The sequence below is a fragment of the Panthera onca genome, chromosome A3 (genome assembly GCF_046562875.1).
Source record: "Panthera onca isolate mPanOnc1 chromosome A3, mPanOnc1 haplotype 2, whole genome shotgun sequence".
Lineage (NCBI taxonomy): Eukaryota > Metazoa > Chordata > Mammalia > Carnivora > Felidae > Panthera > Panthera onca.
Window position 1 is genome coordinate 74216321 of NC_138341.1, and position 14196 is coordinate 74230516.

At 52.0% G+C, this 14196-nt stretch overlaps 1 protein-coding gene across 3 annotated transcripts in view; it reads right to left on the reverse strand.

The window, feature by feature from the left end:
- Positions 1–12661, reverse strand: part of RHOQ (ras homolog family member Q) — a 38008-nt gene extending 25347 nt beyond the window's left edge. Inside the window, exons 1-2 of one of the 3 annotated variants that reach the window (XM_060606794.3) lie at positions 12216–12661; positions 11597–11655 (exon numbers count right to left, since the gene is read on the reverse strand). In XM_060606794.3, coding sequence (XP_060462777.1) covers positions 11597–11655; positions 12216–12357 — 201 coding nt within the window. In that variant the 5' untranslated portion in view covers positions 12358–12661. The remainder of the gene's footprint in view (positions 1–11596; positions 11656–12215) is intronic. The other 2 variants (XM_060606778.3, XM_078444432.2) reach the window with 2 other exon arrangements.
- Between the last annotated feature and the right edge of the window lie 1535 nt (positions 12662–14196).

Below are 14196 nucleotides of genomic sequence, written 5' to 3' on the forward strand. Positions count from 1 at the left end.
CAGGGGAGCAGGCAGCATTGGTGTCTCCTTTCCTACTGAGGCTGAGCTGAACAAGTCAGTCCACTCGCTCTCCCCCTCCCCCTGCCTTTAACAGAGTGCCACAGAACACTCTGGAGGGACGCCTGACATAAAACACACTCGAGGGCTCCTATAGATCCACACTTGCCAGAGTACCCGTTCACATCTTGGTCAATATCTTAACCAAATAGACCCAGCAGCTTTTCTGCTAATGGACACTATGAGTTAAGAAATGCGTTCTATTATGCTTAAATGGGCGATGCTTTAAAATGACCACCTATAATCTGATTTTAAAGACCTTCAATGATGTCCAGACAGATCAGAATCCCCTTTAAAACAAGCTGATAAGAAAGCTAACATGGAGGGGACGTCAACTCATCAGAAAGGTTCTTTCCACAATAATCTTTCCGACAGATTCCCCTAAATCCCACACTCACCTGGCTCCTATGGGATCCCCCAACCTTGTGCTAAATGCTAGGCACCACATGCAGCCCCCTTCTGGGGGCTTACAATCTGGGTGCTGAGTGTTTATTCATGAGTAAGACCAAATGCTAGACTGTGGCCGATACACAATTTCTCAGTTGAAATTCAAAGAGGTTCAACTGCAAGATGGCTGGAGTCACAGAGGAAGAGGTCACAGGATGCCTCAGTCTCAGAAGGACCCTCTCACTTTCTGCAGGCTTGACAAAGACCTGAAGCGCCCCCCCCACCACCCCACTCTGAAGGAAGAAGGGATCCTGCCACCTCTCTCCTCTGTTCCCCCTCACATCAGCCCCTTCTCCATCCCTCCAGAGCCAGAGCCTGCTAAAGACACCTTAAGGTAATAAATGCGAGCCCCGAACCAGCTCACTGGGGAGGACAGCCCTTTGAAAAGTAAGCTGGGATAAATGGAATTTTAATTGAACCAGACAATCAGGAGTAAATGTTCTCTCTCACTGGCAGCTCTTAGAGGGGGCATGCTTTGAGCCAACACATTTATAATCCCAATCATTATGCCACTTGACAGAGGATGTTTTTTTCTATATTGGAACAAGTTTGGAAAAAAAGAGAGGGAGGGAGGGAGGGAGAGGGGAAGGAGGGAAAGAAGGAAGGAAGGAAGGAAGGAAGGAAGGAAGGAAGGAAGGAAGGAAGGGGGAAGGGCCAGCCAGGAGAATGGAAGAGGACACTAGCACAGAAAGCTTTGGTCAGCCAGAGTAATTACTGCCAAGATGCATGTTTGAGTAACAGCCCTTCCTCCAACCGCTCCTGGTGACCTGCCTGGGGAGTTTTGATACAAAAGGACGTCATAGCTCATCTGTTGCTCTGGAACTAATTTAGCACAAACCAAACTGGCATGGTCCTCAGGGGCAGGTCTGTCACCACCCAGACTGCTAACCTCAGCCACAGTGAACAGAGCAAGGCTCAGGCCCCAATCTGTCTAGCTGCTTAAAATAGAGGAGAAAAGAAGGCCTTGGCACTTAGACCTCATCAAAGAATACCAATGGAGTCTACTATGTGCACAGCCCTCGGCCAGAAAGCACATCAATGCAGCCAAGGGCAGCTTAGGAAGTTCTGCTTCAATTTTCTCCTGATAGTGCCCTTGGTCCCACCTCCACCAGATGAGCTAAGTAGGGAGCTTCCAAATATGGACAGTCCCAACCATGTGTAAAGAACTAGAAACAGGGTGTATGGAGGTGGGTTTGCTGGGGTGGGGGGTTAAAAAGTGAATAAATTATGTTCCCTGCACCCCAGGGACAGTGTATAAGGTATAAGGTAGGGGTGCATGTGTGTGGTATCTGTGTGCACCTGTTATGTGTGTGCAGTGTGTATGTGTATAGTATGTGTGTACATACGTGGGGGGTGTATGCACGTGTCTGGTGTGTGTGTGGTGTGCGTATGTGTGTGGTATATATGTGTCGTGAGGGGGAGTGTGGGGGGCAGCAGAGTGAGGGGGAGTGTGCGGGAGGATGGAGGGAAGGGGAGGGTGGAGGGGAGTGACTTGGTATGAGGAGATAATACACAAATACTCATTAACTCAGTGGTTCTGACTTTTCAGCCCATGTCAGAATCACCTGGAGGGTCTGTTTTAACAGAGATATCCCTGAATTTCTGATTCGGGAGGCCTGGGTTGGAGCCCAAGAACCTGGATTTCTAACACGTTCCTAGGAGACGTCTTTTGGTTCGAGGAGCACATTTGAGAACCAGTGCGGTAATTCAAACTTTTGCTGAGCATCTAGTACATGTAAGAATCCAATCTGAGCACTTTCTCCACCTATAATTTGACCTGGAGAACCCCCACTGAGCTTAGCTCTTAGGAGCAGTTCATCTCCTATGGACAGAACCTGGCCCCCTCTGGCCCCCAATGAACGGGCACCGGTTCCCCTCCCATCACGCAGTGTTGGCCCTACCCCTTGGCTGAACTGCTCGGCCTCTCCGGTAAGCCCTGCCCTTACCACAGCTCCCTGCCCAGATGTGATACTCGGGGAAAGTTTGCTGACTGACTGCATGAATGTTGTCATTGCATCCTGACAGCCACAGTGGCTGCAGCACTGGCTGGAGGATCCGGGGGTCCAGGCAGATGTGCTGTCAATGGGGACAGCTCAGGAAGGTGAGCAAAATGAGCAGCAGGTGGGAGAGGCAGTCTTAGGTTGTAAACAGGGAATATTCAGTTGTAAGTGGGACATACAGATTTGAAACTGTTTCAGTTGGAGAGTTTCCACCTACAGGGAGAAAAGAAAGGCCTAAGGCAGCCCCTGTGGGACAGAAAAAGCACCTTTGCAGGTCACAGTTGCCCTGCCCAGCAGTCCAGCCCACAAACAGCAAGTTCCTGCCAAGTCAAGGCTAGCAGGCAGAACAGGACACGAAGAGGTGGGGGGGAGGGGGGGGGTCCTGAATCCTCCCAGAGGAGAGTCAACTTAAGTCAGCAGAGAACTTTCCCAGCCCCACTTCCGGGGCAGAGGCTACATCCGTATGCAAATAGCACCAAGGTCCTTTCACACCCTCACCTGTACCACCTAGGAGGAGGCTCTTTTTTAAAAAATAAAAATTTTTTAATGTTTTTATTTATTTTTGAAGGAGAGAGAGACAGAGCATGAGCGAGGGAAGGGCAGAGAGAGAGAGGGAGACACGGAATTCGAAGCAGGCTCCAGGCTCTGAGCTGTCAGCACAGAGCCCAATGCGGGACTGGAACTCCCGAAATGTGATATCATGACCTGAGCAGAGGTTGGACGCTAAACCGGCAGAGCCATCCAGGCACCCCGAGGGATGGGGGGGCTCTTTTTAAGCTAGAATGTAGGTAAATGAACAAATTAACAAAACACCCTAACCTTCTAGGTAAATGAACAAATTAACAAAACACATCCAGTGTTTACAGGAGCCATTTTAGCGGCAACCCTCCTCTTCCACTTATAGCCACACATTTTACCAGCTCTTCTAGCTAGAAAAGCAACACACCCCAGGGGCACCTGGGTGGCTCAGTGGGTCAAGCATCTGACTTCAGGTCAGGATCCCACAGCTCATGAATTCAAGCCCTACGTCCAGCTCCTTGCTGACTGTGTGGAGCCTGCTTGGGATTCTCCCTCTCCCTCTCCCACTCTCTGCCCCTCCCCCGTGCAGAAGCACAGGCGCGCACTCTCTCAAAATAAATAAACAAACTTTGGAAAAAATAGAAAAGCGACTGCACGCAGAATGTACTTTTCACATGAAACATTCAACAACAGAATATATGCAATGTAAAAGAGACATTTCACACCATCATGTTGATTAGCATGGGTAATTTAATGTAAAGAACCCAAGGCTTGGAGTGGGACAGCTTGCCCTGGAATCTTGCTGTTGCCTGTCACCAGCTTTGTGGCCTGCAACAAGCCATCATCTCTCTGAACCCACAAAATGAGGTACACGCCACTTACTTCCTTAACTCACAGAGCAGGTGAGAGGCCTCTGGGAGGTAAATGCAAATGCAACATGCTTTGTGCTCTGTAAAAATGTCACTCAGTGAAGAGTGTGTCGTTATTAAACCCCAAATTCTATCCTGAGTCTGGGCGGGGCTGGCAAGTCTGCTGATTGGGAGAGAGGCGGCTGGTTCCCTACTCCCACCAGTCACTTGAAAAGAAACAGTGACAACAATAAAGTCCCTTCCCCCACTCTGGTGTTCTTTCTATTAAAATCAACAAGCAACACAGCACCAGATTAATTATCTCTCTAATTACTGAGTTGTCAGTTACCCAGTGAAAAACTCCATAATTTAGTTATCAGCCCTGCTCTACAAGCTGACACCGATACCAGGGATCTGGGGTCCACAGAGACACATTTGGGACATCCCCCCACGCCTGTGCTCCCCATGCTCTTCCTCCTCACTCAGAATATGAGCTCCCCATGACCCTCTGCCTGCATGACCTCATTTAATCCAAGGCTCCCCAAGTTTTCATTCATGGGACAGAGAAGAGATTATGTGTTCTGCACACGGTGGGGTGGAAGGGCCTTGAGTGAAGTGACTGAGGTTGAACAGCCCAAGCCCAGGGCTGCCTATTGGCCTTACCCCAATGCCTTGAGCCTAGGAGCCGGGAAGCTCAGATTTGATCCAATGACTCCACAAGGAGATGCAACTATAGTCCCCATTTTACAGATGAGGAAAACTGAGGTTCCGACAGGTCAAGACCCTTGCTTGGAAAGGGCCCTGGCAGAGTAACATGGGGGCCCACGGAAGTCACCAGCAGAATACTCTACTCTCTCCCACTTCCTCCTGCAAGCCTACATCTTCCACAGAGCTTATCCCCGTCACCTCTTCTCAGCTGGGACCGTGCAACACTCAGTTTCACAGGATGACCTTTCCCAGCTGCATAGGCAGACCTTTCAGAGTTCTGACTCCTCCTTTTTTCCCCCAGAGAAGAGCAGAACACAGAGCAGGCACTGCACCAACTCCACTGAACCGAACCGGTGTGGAGCCCCCAAAGCTGGTCTGGACCGTCACTCCCAGCAGGGGTCTGGTACTCAGTCCATGGTGGCTGAGAGTGACCAGGGTGATCCCATACACCATCTCTAATCCTTACGGCAACCCTGTGAAGCAGACATTATCTCCCCAGTGGGCAGGGAGGGAAGAGCCAGAGGACCAGAGAAGAGGAGCTGGGATTCAGATTTGGTCTGGAGAATCCAAAACCCACCCTTTCACAGCCAAGTTGCCTTCTCCTCAGAAGCTCTAGATGTGAAAGGCCTCAGGGAAGTTGCAAAGGCCTGAGACTGAGAGATAGTATTGGGAGACAGGCCCGCCGGTGACCACAAAGCCCCCGGGCTCTAGGTGGGGGTATAACTGATGCCTGCTGCATACCTCCATGCTATAACTCCTTTGAACTTTGGAGACTTCTGTATTAAATAAAACTTTTCTCCAAGAAACCGGTTGTGCCTGAAGCTATCATCTAAGGGCTATCGCCTTAGTCTTTGGTTAACCTTTTAGCAGAAAGGAGTTGAAGCCAAATTAAGGATCGACTCAATCTGAGAAGTATTTGTTGTACCCCTTCCATGCCCCAGGCACCAGACTAAGTGCTGGAACCGTGCTGGAGAAAAAGAAGGACAAGGCTCTAGGTCCTCAGGGAGCTCAGAGAGAGCAGAAACCGGCCCCAGAGGGGATCTACTCAGGGAACCCGGGAGAGCTCCCATGAACCGTCCACGGCTACCTAGCCTCCTCGGAGGGCCTCCCCCGCTCGCTCCCACATTTCCTCGCTTCCTTGTACGAAGCAGCTGCCTGCCAGAAAGTAAAAGAGGAACAGCAAACTGCTGAGGGCAAGGAAAGAGGCTCCTGGATCGTGGCTTGCCAAATTAGGGCAAAACCAAGCCCCTCTGAGGGAAAGGAAATCCAGCTGAGACTCAAGAACTTTAGCTTTTAAAGACCTGTGTGGTCCTCGGTTTTCTTTCTTTGTAACTGCTTCCCTTCCCTCCAACTTGCAGTTTGCTATTCTGTATCTGAGACCTCTTGGTAGTAGTGCCCGCGGCTGCCAACATATGTGTCACTGCTAGAAACTGATACCCCCGTGGAAAGCTGCTTTGTTTTGTCCTATTTTAATGCCGTTAGGTCTCCTCTCCTGAAACCCCAAATTCCACAACAAAACCGCAAACACCCAGTTTGCCCTAAGGCCCCTGACCCATGAGCTGTAAAACAATGCTTCCTACCTTTTTCGTATCCTGGCACGCACAGAAATGACAACATATGCTCAGGCCCCTTGAGGTTGCACAAGGAGCCGCGAAGATGGGATCTGAACACACCTATGACACCCACTTCTGCTACTCCTGCTGGGATGCTTTGGTTCCCAGAGCGTAAATGGCAATAAGCCTCAAGAAAACCATGAGAGAAGTGGAGGAGCCAGCCAGATCAGATGGCCAGGAAGGGGACAGGGCCCACCTGCACACAGACAAACCATTCAGAACGGATGCAGACTGCCCCCGCCCTGAGGCTCCTGCTTGCGGGACCACGGTCGGAGCTAACATATCCCAAACCCACATCACAGTGAGAAGAAAGGGAGCACAGGACATTCAGTCACTGCAGAGGCTTTGGAGCCAAGAGAGGCCATCCACCTTCCCAATGCAGAGGAGGAAACCAGCATTCAGTGTAATGTGGTGCAGGCTGCAGATATAAATAGCTTCTAAAAAGGTTAGGAAAAACGCACAGATGACAAATCTACAGTAGGTTACTAAGGGAAATCGGGATATTTAGTGCCAACAGCTCACCTGTTGAAGCTGGGCTGGGGAGGAACTCCGTGGCTTCTCCCAGACTCTGCTTCCCAGGCCCTTCATGGACGCAGTGAGGGGCTGCTGACACCCGGAAGCTGCAGAATGCAGGCGGGTGTTTCCCGAGCCCTCCTGAAGCTCCCCGAGCCCTCCTGAAGCTCCCCGCAGGCCCCCTCCAAGGTAAGGAAAACCTTTCTCCTAATTACATCTCTGTCCAGTTTCCATTCGCCTACTCACTCTCAATTTCCTCATCGGGCAAAAGTGTACGTTCGCAGGTACTGTGAGGATGCCTGCCTGAAGGCAGGAGGAGCCTGAGGTGGCAACACGCCACCCCCCCAACCCCGCCCCGTGGCCCCTTCCCATTATATTAGGCCCTTAGGTGCTGCCCCATGAAACACACAGAAGTCAGGGCATTCCGAGGCTGCCTCCCCTGGAGATTCCCTTCTGGAGGGAAAGTACTTCCCTGGTTACCCAGAGGGCTTGGAGGTCAGCCACAGCTGCTGGGCTACGTCAAGTAAGAAACAGATCTCACTTGTCACTGAAAAGCCAACCCCAGGGACACCTAAGTTAAGGGTATTTATGGCTCTCGTGTATGCATCCTTGAACCTGTGTGTGTGTTTCAGTGAACAGACATAGCAACAGCACACCCAAAAGCATGCATATGGACTTCCACATACTGAGGCAGTGGCTAAATCTGGAACTTTAGGGAACCTAAAAGCACCCCCAACACACACCCTCCTGAGTGTGGGTATTCCGAGATCTGGGATAAACTGGGCTCCAGTCCTTCCCTCTTTAGGGTATCAAGTTCTGCCTTCCTGCCAAGGATTAAGAGATCAGCCAGGAGCCCACAGCTCAAGAGCAGCTTGCCAGGCAGCTCCCCACCAGCTCATCTGCACAGAGAGTGAGAGCTCTTGCCACCTCCCCTGTGCTCCAAACAGTACAGGGGCAGGAGGGAAAATACTGCCTCTCCAGTCCCACCCTGAGTGGACAAGAGGGCTGCTGCAGAGCCTACCCTGAAGTCCTGAAAGCTGGGCAAGAAAGGAGAAGCTGCAGAGACTCCCAGGCCGGAAGCCAGACCCCTCTACAAGGCCCCAGCGAGGAGGAAGGCACCACTGCCCTCAACTTCCACTCCAAAACGCTGGGCAGTCAAAGCGTCAGGGATGCTCCTGGGCCACCCGGGGGCTTGGCCAAGAGAGGGGGCTTCCCCTCTGGTGTGGGGGACATTGAGGGATGTGCCCAGGCAGAGCCCATGATAGGGACTAAAGCTGCCCAAAACACTCACATTCCTACTCATTCATTCTCTCCCCCAACCTACGCTCCACCCCCCCACCCCCCCTCCCCACCTCCACTCTCGACCAATAGTGGTAGAGGGCAAGGGGGAAGCAGACTCCTCCAGAAGGCAAAAGGTCATCTACCATGGTCATCTCTTCTGTTCCCTAGTATGTAAACTGGGTGAATGTTGCCTATGGCTTTGAACTTGACTGGGGTCAAAGAGGAGACCAAGAATAAGCACATAAACTTTAAGTTCCAACCTAAGGGAGGCCCTTATTGCTGTTATTCAAATACAGCGAGTGAACATTCTGGGCGAGCATTTTGGAGAGAAAGCGGCGCTTTCCAGTCCCGTGCACTTCCTCCTCAACGCTTCTTACCTCCCAAAGTAGAATCAACTGAAACCTACATACCCCACTTGTCTCTCGAAGTGTGCACTGAACTCTTAGTTTTTCAAAGTTTCTCTTACATTACTGGGGATGCAGGCTCTGAGAAAGAAAGGAAACCATCTGATACAACAGGGCATTTAGAGCAGGGAACACTGGACTGCGTCCATGGGTCCAGTGATGGGGACTGTGGGAATCAGGAAGTACAAAGCTGGCTCCACACCTCCAGTGAAAAGGTTCTAGGATCTGGAATCTAGTGGAATTTCTATCGTCAACTCCAAACACAATACACTATCCTCTTCCACCTGTGACCCCCCTTGCCCCAACAAAACTGACCAGGGTGCAGTACAATAATTTCTTGTAATATTTATACTCATCTACTATGAGGGAAGAACAGTGTCAGCTGTTTTCACATACATTGAACAGTTTAAGCCAGTTTACAGCACTGCAGCATAGATTCTAATTGTCCACATATTTTACTACATCACAAAGGTTAAATACAGCTAGAATCGCACGACTAGTACAGTAAGATGGAGATCTGAGCCCAGGTCTCTTTGGTTCAAAAGCCCGTGGGCTTTCCTCTGCTGTCCGTAAGGCTTAAACGTGGATGTATACGTGTGTATGCATGTCTATGTGTTTACTTATTGTAAACATGGCTTCATAGAGGCATCACATCTTAATGACAACACAGGAATCTCCTATGTAACACACATGAACAGATATCTGGTTCAGACACTTCTACTTATCCTATCATCAGCCATGGCAGAGCCCTATCTTAAACTTATTCTTTTGTAGTCCCCAGGTGCTTAGCACAGTGCTAAGGTAGACAATGGGCAATCCTCACTTAATCTCATTGATAATTACATTGCTAAGATTGCTTATTAGTAATAAACCCTTAAATGCTGAAAGATGAATTATCACTAACTTTTATCTAAAAGGAAAAGTTCCAGACACTGGCAAAAACACCAAGGGGGCCTAAAACGCATCTTGGCCGATAGAGTAGGTGTCCAACCGCTGGGTAAAAACAGTAACATCGGAACCTTACTAATAGTTTGGTCCCACTTGGTATTGTATCATACGATACAATACAAACATACAATACAATACAAACATACATACAAACATACATACAATACAAACAGCAATCACGATGACTTATGGGAAGCCCTGGTTTTGTGAGTGGGTCCAACTTCAGGTGATTCTTTGGATCTGGGTTCTCTCCTCTGTAGCGGTTGCATACGACCCCCACTCAGAGAATGGCCATCAAGATTCCAGGTGTGTCTATAGACACACAAGGAATCCAATCAACCCAGGTAGCATCTCAGCCTCTCCTGTTGCTTCCTGTGTGTATAACCACCTCAAACTGGGGCAAATTCAGACCCGTGCCCTAATCCCAGCAATACCCGTCAGTAGCTGTGCAACCTTAAGTCAGCAACCTAGCTTCTCGGAATCCCAGTTTCCTCATCTGCAAAGATAGAATATCACTTATCTCATGGGGTTGTTTTGTGGAGAAAATAAAAAGATATTTGCATGTGGCTGTCCCATGCCTGATATGTCAAAGGAACTCAGTAAATATTAGTTGGGTCTAAAGGTGCACAGAACAGGTCTGACATACATACATCCTGTTGAACAGGGCTTGTGGTCAAACAAATGGTCATGGTGACAAGTTAAATGAGAAAAGGGAAGAGGTGCTAGTGAGAGAAGTTAAAATTAGAGACGATGTTTAAAAACCTCTCTCCTTTCAACCAGTAATTTCAACCTGTTATTTATCTACTCTGTTGCTCAAAAGTCGGTCTTACTTAACTGACAGAGTTCTGCCTCTTGCCCTCCATACGTTCTGACAGAATAAGTAACAGCTACAATACAATAAGGCAGGCATCCAAAAGGGGCCCTGGAAAGCTAAGAACTGGTTGTACTGACTTAGGACGGTCTGGTGAAAGGGGACAGCCTCTGGCACCTTGCACTGCCAACAGTTTCTCTATCCTCGGATGCTCCTCTAACTTAACGGTTTGGAAACCAGAAGCCACATCAAAACACTCTCAATAAAACATTTTTTCAGACTCTAACCTGGTACCACAATTCTGAAATCCGAATCTAGAAAAGCTATAAAGAATAGCTCCCCTTTATTGAGCACCTGTGTGTGCCAGACTCAGTGCTAAGCATCTGGCATATATTACATGAACAGGAATTTTTTCTAACATTTTATAGAAAAGGAAACTGTACTACCAGACATCCTCCAAAGCACTCTCTAAGCCCCTCAGCTGTTCACATGGCCTCAGCGACTCAAGTCTGGATGACACGTGGAAATTTCTGCCCAAGGCTTCATGTCTAATCACAGGGCTGGATTCTACAAAACTTCATTACACACAATCATCCCAGCCCCACAGCAAAAGTGGGTCTGGGAAGAGGGTGGCTGGGACAGAGACAGGGAGGAGACTTTAATCCTTTAGGAGCCACCTCTGATTTGCTAATGGTCAGAGGCTGCCAGGAGGAGTGTGCATTTTCTTTCTGCACAATAATCTCTCCCAAAGAAAACCCAGACAAAGTCACCTGGCCTTCCTAAGGAAGAAAAAAAAAGCTCTTCCTCCAAGATTCATACTGAACTCCTAACCCTTCCTCTTCCTCCTTACCCCAGGGAGTGGCTGAATGGTTGTTGTTTCTTTTCTTTTTTTCCCTATGGTCCTCTGGTAACACCACAAATTACGTTTGCAGGGACTCGAGTCCCAGAGTGCAATGATGTTGTAATAAACATAACCAGGACCAAATGCCTTCCCATCATATTAGATGATGCCATTTCGCACCAATCAGGTTCCTCGGGCAGGCAGACCACTCTCCAATGAGGGACCAGACAGAGGCTGTGAGGGGGAGACCTGGTCATCTGCAACTAAAAATAAGGGCGCTTCATGATTGGCCGCTGCCACTTTGCAACAGGAGTTGGGACCCACACACCAGGCACCATGCAGAAAGCACACACAGGCAAAAACTTTCATAGCACAGGGGTTCACATGGGGTGGGCTGGGCTAGGTTTGTTGTTGCGTTGTGTGTGCTTGCCTGTGTTTCTTCTTTTCCTAATTTGCTGACTTGAAAAAAGAAATAAAGATTTGATCCAGAGGGGCCCCTCGCAGACACACCCTCCCTCTTCGACACCTCAGTTTCCAAAGGCCATTTGCAGCCACCCTGAATTGAGGAAAGGCAAGGGGATGTCGGCCAGGGGCCAAGACACTCACCTGTCCCGCCGTGTCATAGAGTCCCAGGAGGTACTGCTTGCCCCCTACGGTGACGCTGACTGCAAGGGCAGAAATGGGGGCGGGGAGAGAAGTTCAATTATCTAGGGTCTGGGGCAACCTCGCTCCCCACCTGGACTCTTTTATCTCAACCCAGCCGGAGGCATGCGGCGCTCTCGGGGAGATGTCACCCCTTTTCCCTTGTGCCCTGTTAAGTGGTGTGAGGCCGGCGTGTGATGTGATCCCCGCTGCCCACTCTCTTCTCCCAAGTCCCGTAGCCACGTCTCGCCCGGTGCCCTAAGTACTTCCCCCGGGGGTTTGGGGCAGTAGGGAGGAGGCTGTGGGAAGGTCATGGAGGTCGGCCCAGGGAGTCCGGGGGTTGGGAAGTGCGGTGAGCTGGGACTGGGCCGGGGGTGGGGAGGAGTAGAAGAGGGGTCTACCGAGCCGGCGACTGGGAGCGCCGGAGGGGAGGTCTGGGGGTGGGGCCGGGCGCCCTGTAGAGGGCAAGGCGGGGGAGGGGTGGGGAGCGCGCTCGGGGGAGGCGGCGAGGGGGCTCCGCCAAAGTTGCTCCAAAGTTCCCGGCCCGGGGAGCGGCCCCTTAGTCAGCAGTTCCGAGGCTTACCTGCGTAGTGGTCGAAGACGGTGGGCACGTACTCCTCCGGGAAGGCGTCGTTGGCATAGCTCATGAGTAGGCACGTCTTGCCCACCGCCCCGTCGCCGACCACCACGCACTTGAGCATCAGCGCGCCGGGCCCGTGAGCCATGCTGCGGCCGGCCGGCCTCCGGGCATGGTCCCCCCGGAGCCCCCGCCCCGGCCCCGGGCTCAGCCCCAGCCCGCCTGGGGGGTCCGCCTCCGCCGCCGCTCCGCGCAGCAGGGCCGCCCCCCCGGCCCCATGCAGCGGCTCCCCCCGCCCGAGGGGAGGGGGCGGCGGGCACGGGGCTCTGCCGCCGCCTCGGTCGCTGCCCGGATCCCCGCCCGGCCCCGGTCGCCGCGCCCGCCCGCTGCCCCCGCCGCTCGGCGCCCTCTCCCCGGCCCGGCCTCCCCAGGAGGATCCGCTGGATCATAAGACTGGCCGGCCCCAGGGGAGACGGCAACTTTGGGGAGGGCAGTGGAGGGGAGGGGCCAGGCGGCTCTCCCCGCCCCGCGCGGGTCCGGGCCCCCTCCCAGCTGGGCCCCGGAGGAGGGCGGGCCCAGGCGCCTCCCCGAGAGCCGGCCGCCAGCCCCGCGCCCCCGCCCGCCGGCTCCGCGCCCCGCGCCCGGGGCCCCGCCCGCGACCGCCGCTCAGCCCTGCCCGCTCACCCTAGCTTGACTCCCCGCGAGGGCTGGGGAAGGGGTGAGGGGGAGGAGCCGCGGAGCTGGGGCGGAGTGCGGTGGCGAGGGGGTGGGGGGAAGGTGAGGCTGGGGGAGGAGGCCGAGAAGGAAGCGCTCGGGAGGAGCCGAGGGCTCCTCGCGCAAGTGCCCGCAGCGCCCGGAAGCGTCCAAAGGCCCGGTGGTTGAAGAAGCCTAGGAGGCCTCTTGGGGAACCACGACGACTTCAACGATGACGCAATAGTCATGCAAAATTATACATGTATATTTAAACCCCATCCGGAAGGTAGGATCCATCCTATCGGCCTCTAAGTGCACAACAGAACTAGAAATGGGGAAGGAAGAAAGGCCAAGAGGTTTAAAAAAAAATTTTTTTTAAGGCGCGCGAGGTGGTGGGGGAGGGGTTGTGGTGGACCACCACAGCTGGCTTATTGCTTGGCACACACCTCCCCCCCCCCCCCCGCCCCAGTAACAACGCAGGCTGTTCACAGCACGAGCTTGAATCATTTACTTTGAAACTGGTGCCTAAAGGAGTCACAGCATCTTGAACCTCTGAAGCAACCCTCCAACAGCCAGAAAAAGGAGACCCTATGGGGTCTGGATGCGGCAAATGTACCCCTGCGTCCTCTGGAGGCAGCATTCTCAGAGGTCGCCTTGCAGTCCCGAGTGTCCTTCAAAGTGGTGGATTGTGATCCCTGAGGATACCCTTGCTCTAAGACTTGGCCTGTGATCCAGGGGGTAACCTCTGACCCCTGCCTGGGCAGAGCTTGGAAATACTGTCTGTCCGGGTCCTGTTCACTGACCTACAGTGCTGCTTTGACCATTAGGCACTGGAGGAGAGGGCAGAGGAGAGTGCCAGGGAATCACAACCTCCCATCCCCTGCTGAATGTGAGAAATGGCTTTCTTTCATTGATTCACAAGATTGGAAAACGCTATGTTGAAAAGCTGTGCAGAGGTCAACTGGACCATCTCCCTTAGTTCTCTTGAGGTTGTAGATGAGCAAACAGACCTAGAGAGGCAAAGTGGTTATCCCAAAGTCTTCCAGCTAATTCCAGCATTCAAAGACCTGGAGCGTACTTTGGAGAATGTCCCCATGCCTCACTTCCCAGGACTCAACTCTCAAACCCCAAATCTGATTTCCACTGTCCCAGAAAGACTTCCTGGATTATTGGAAGGTCTTTGTGGAGTCACACTGAACATCTCACCAGACCCCTCCACATTTGGGTCTAAGTGTGGGTGTTGGCATTGCCCCACTAATTTAGATTATGCAGTGATTCTGGAAGATAGCTTTTG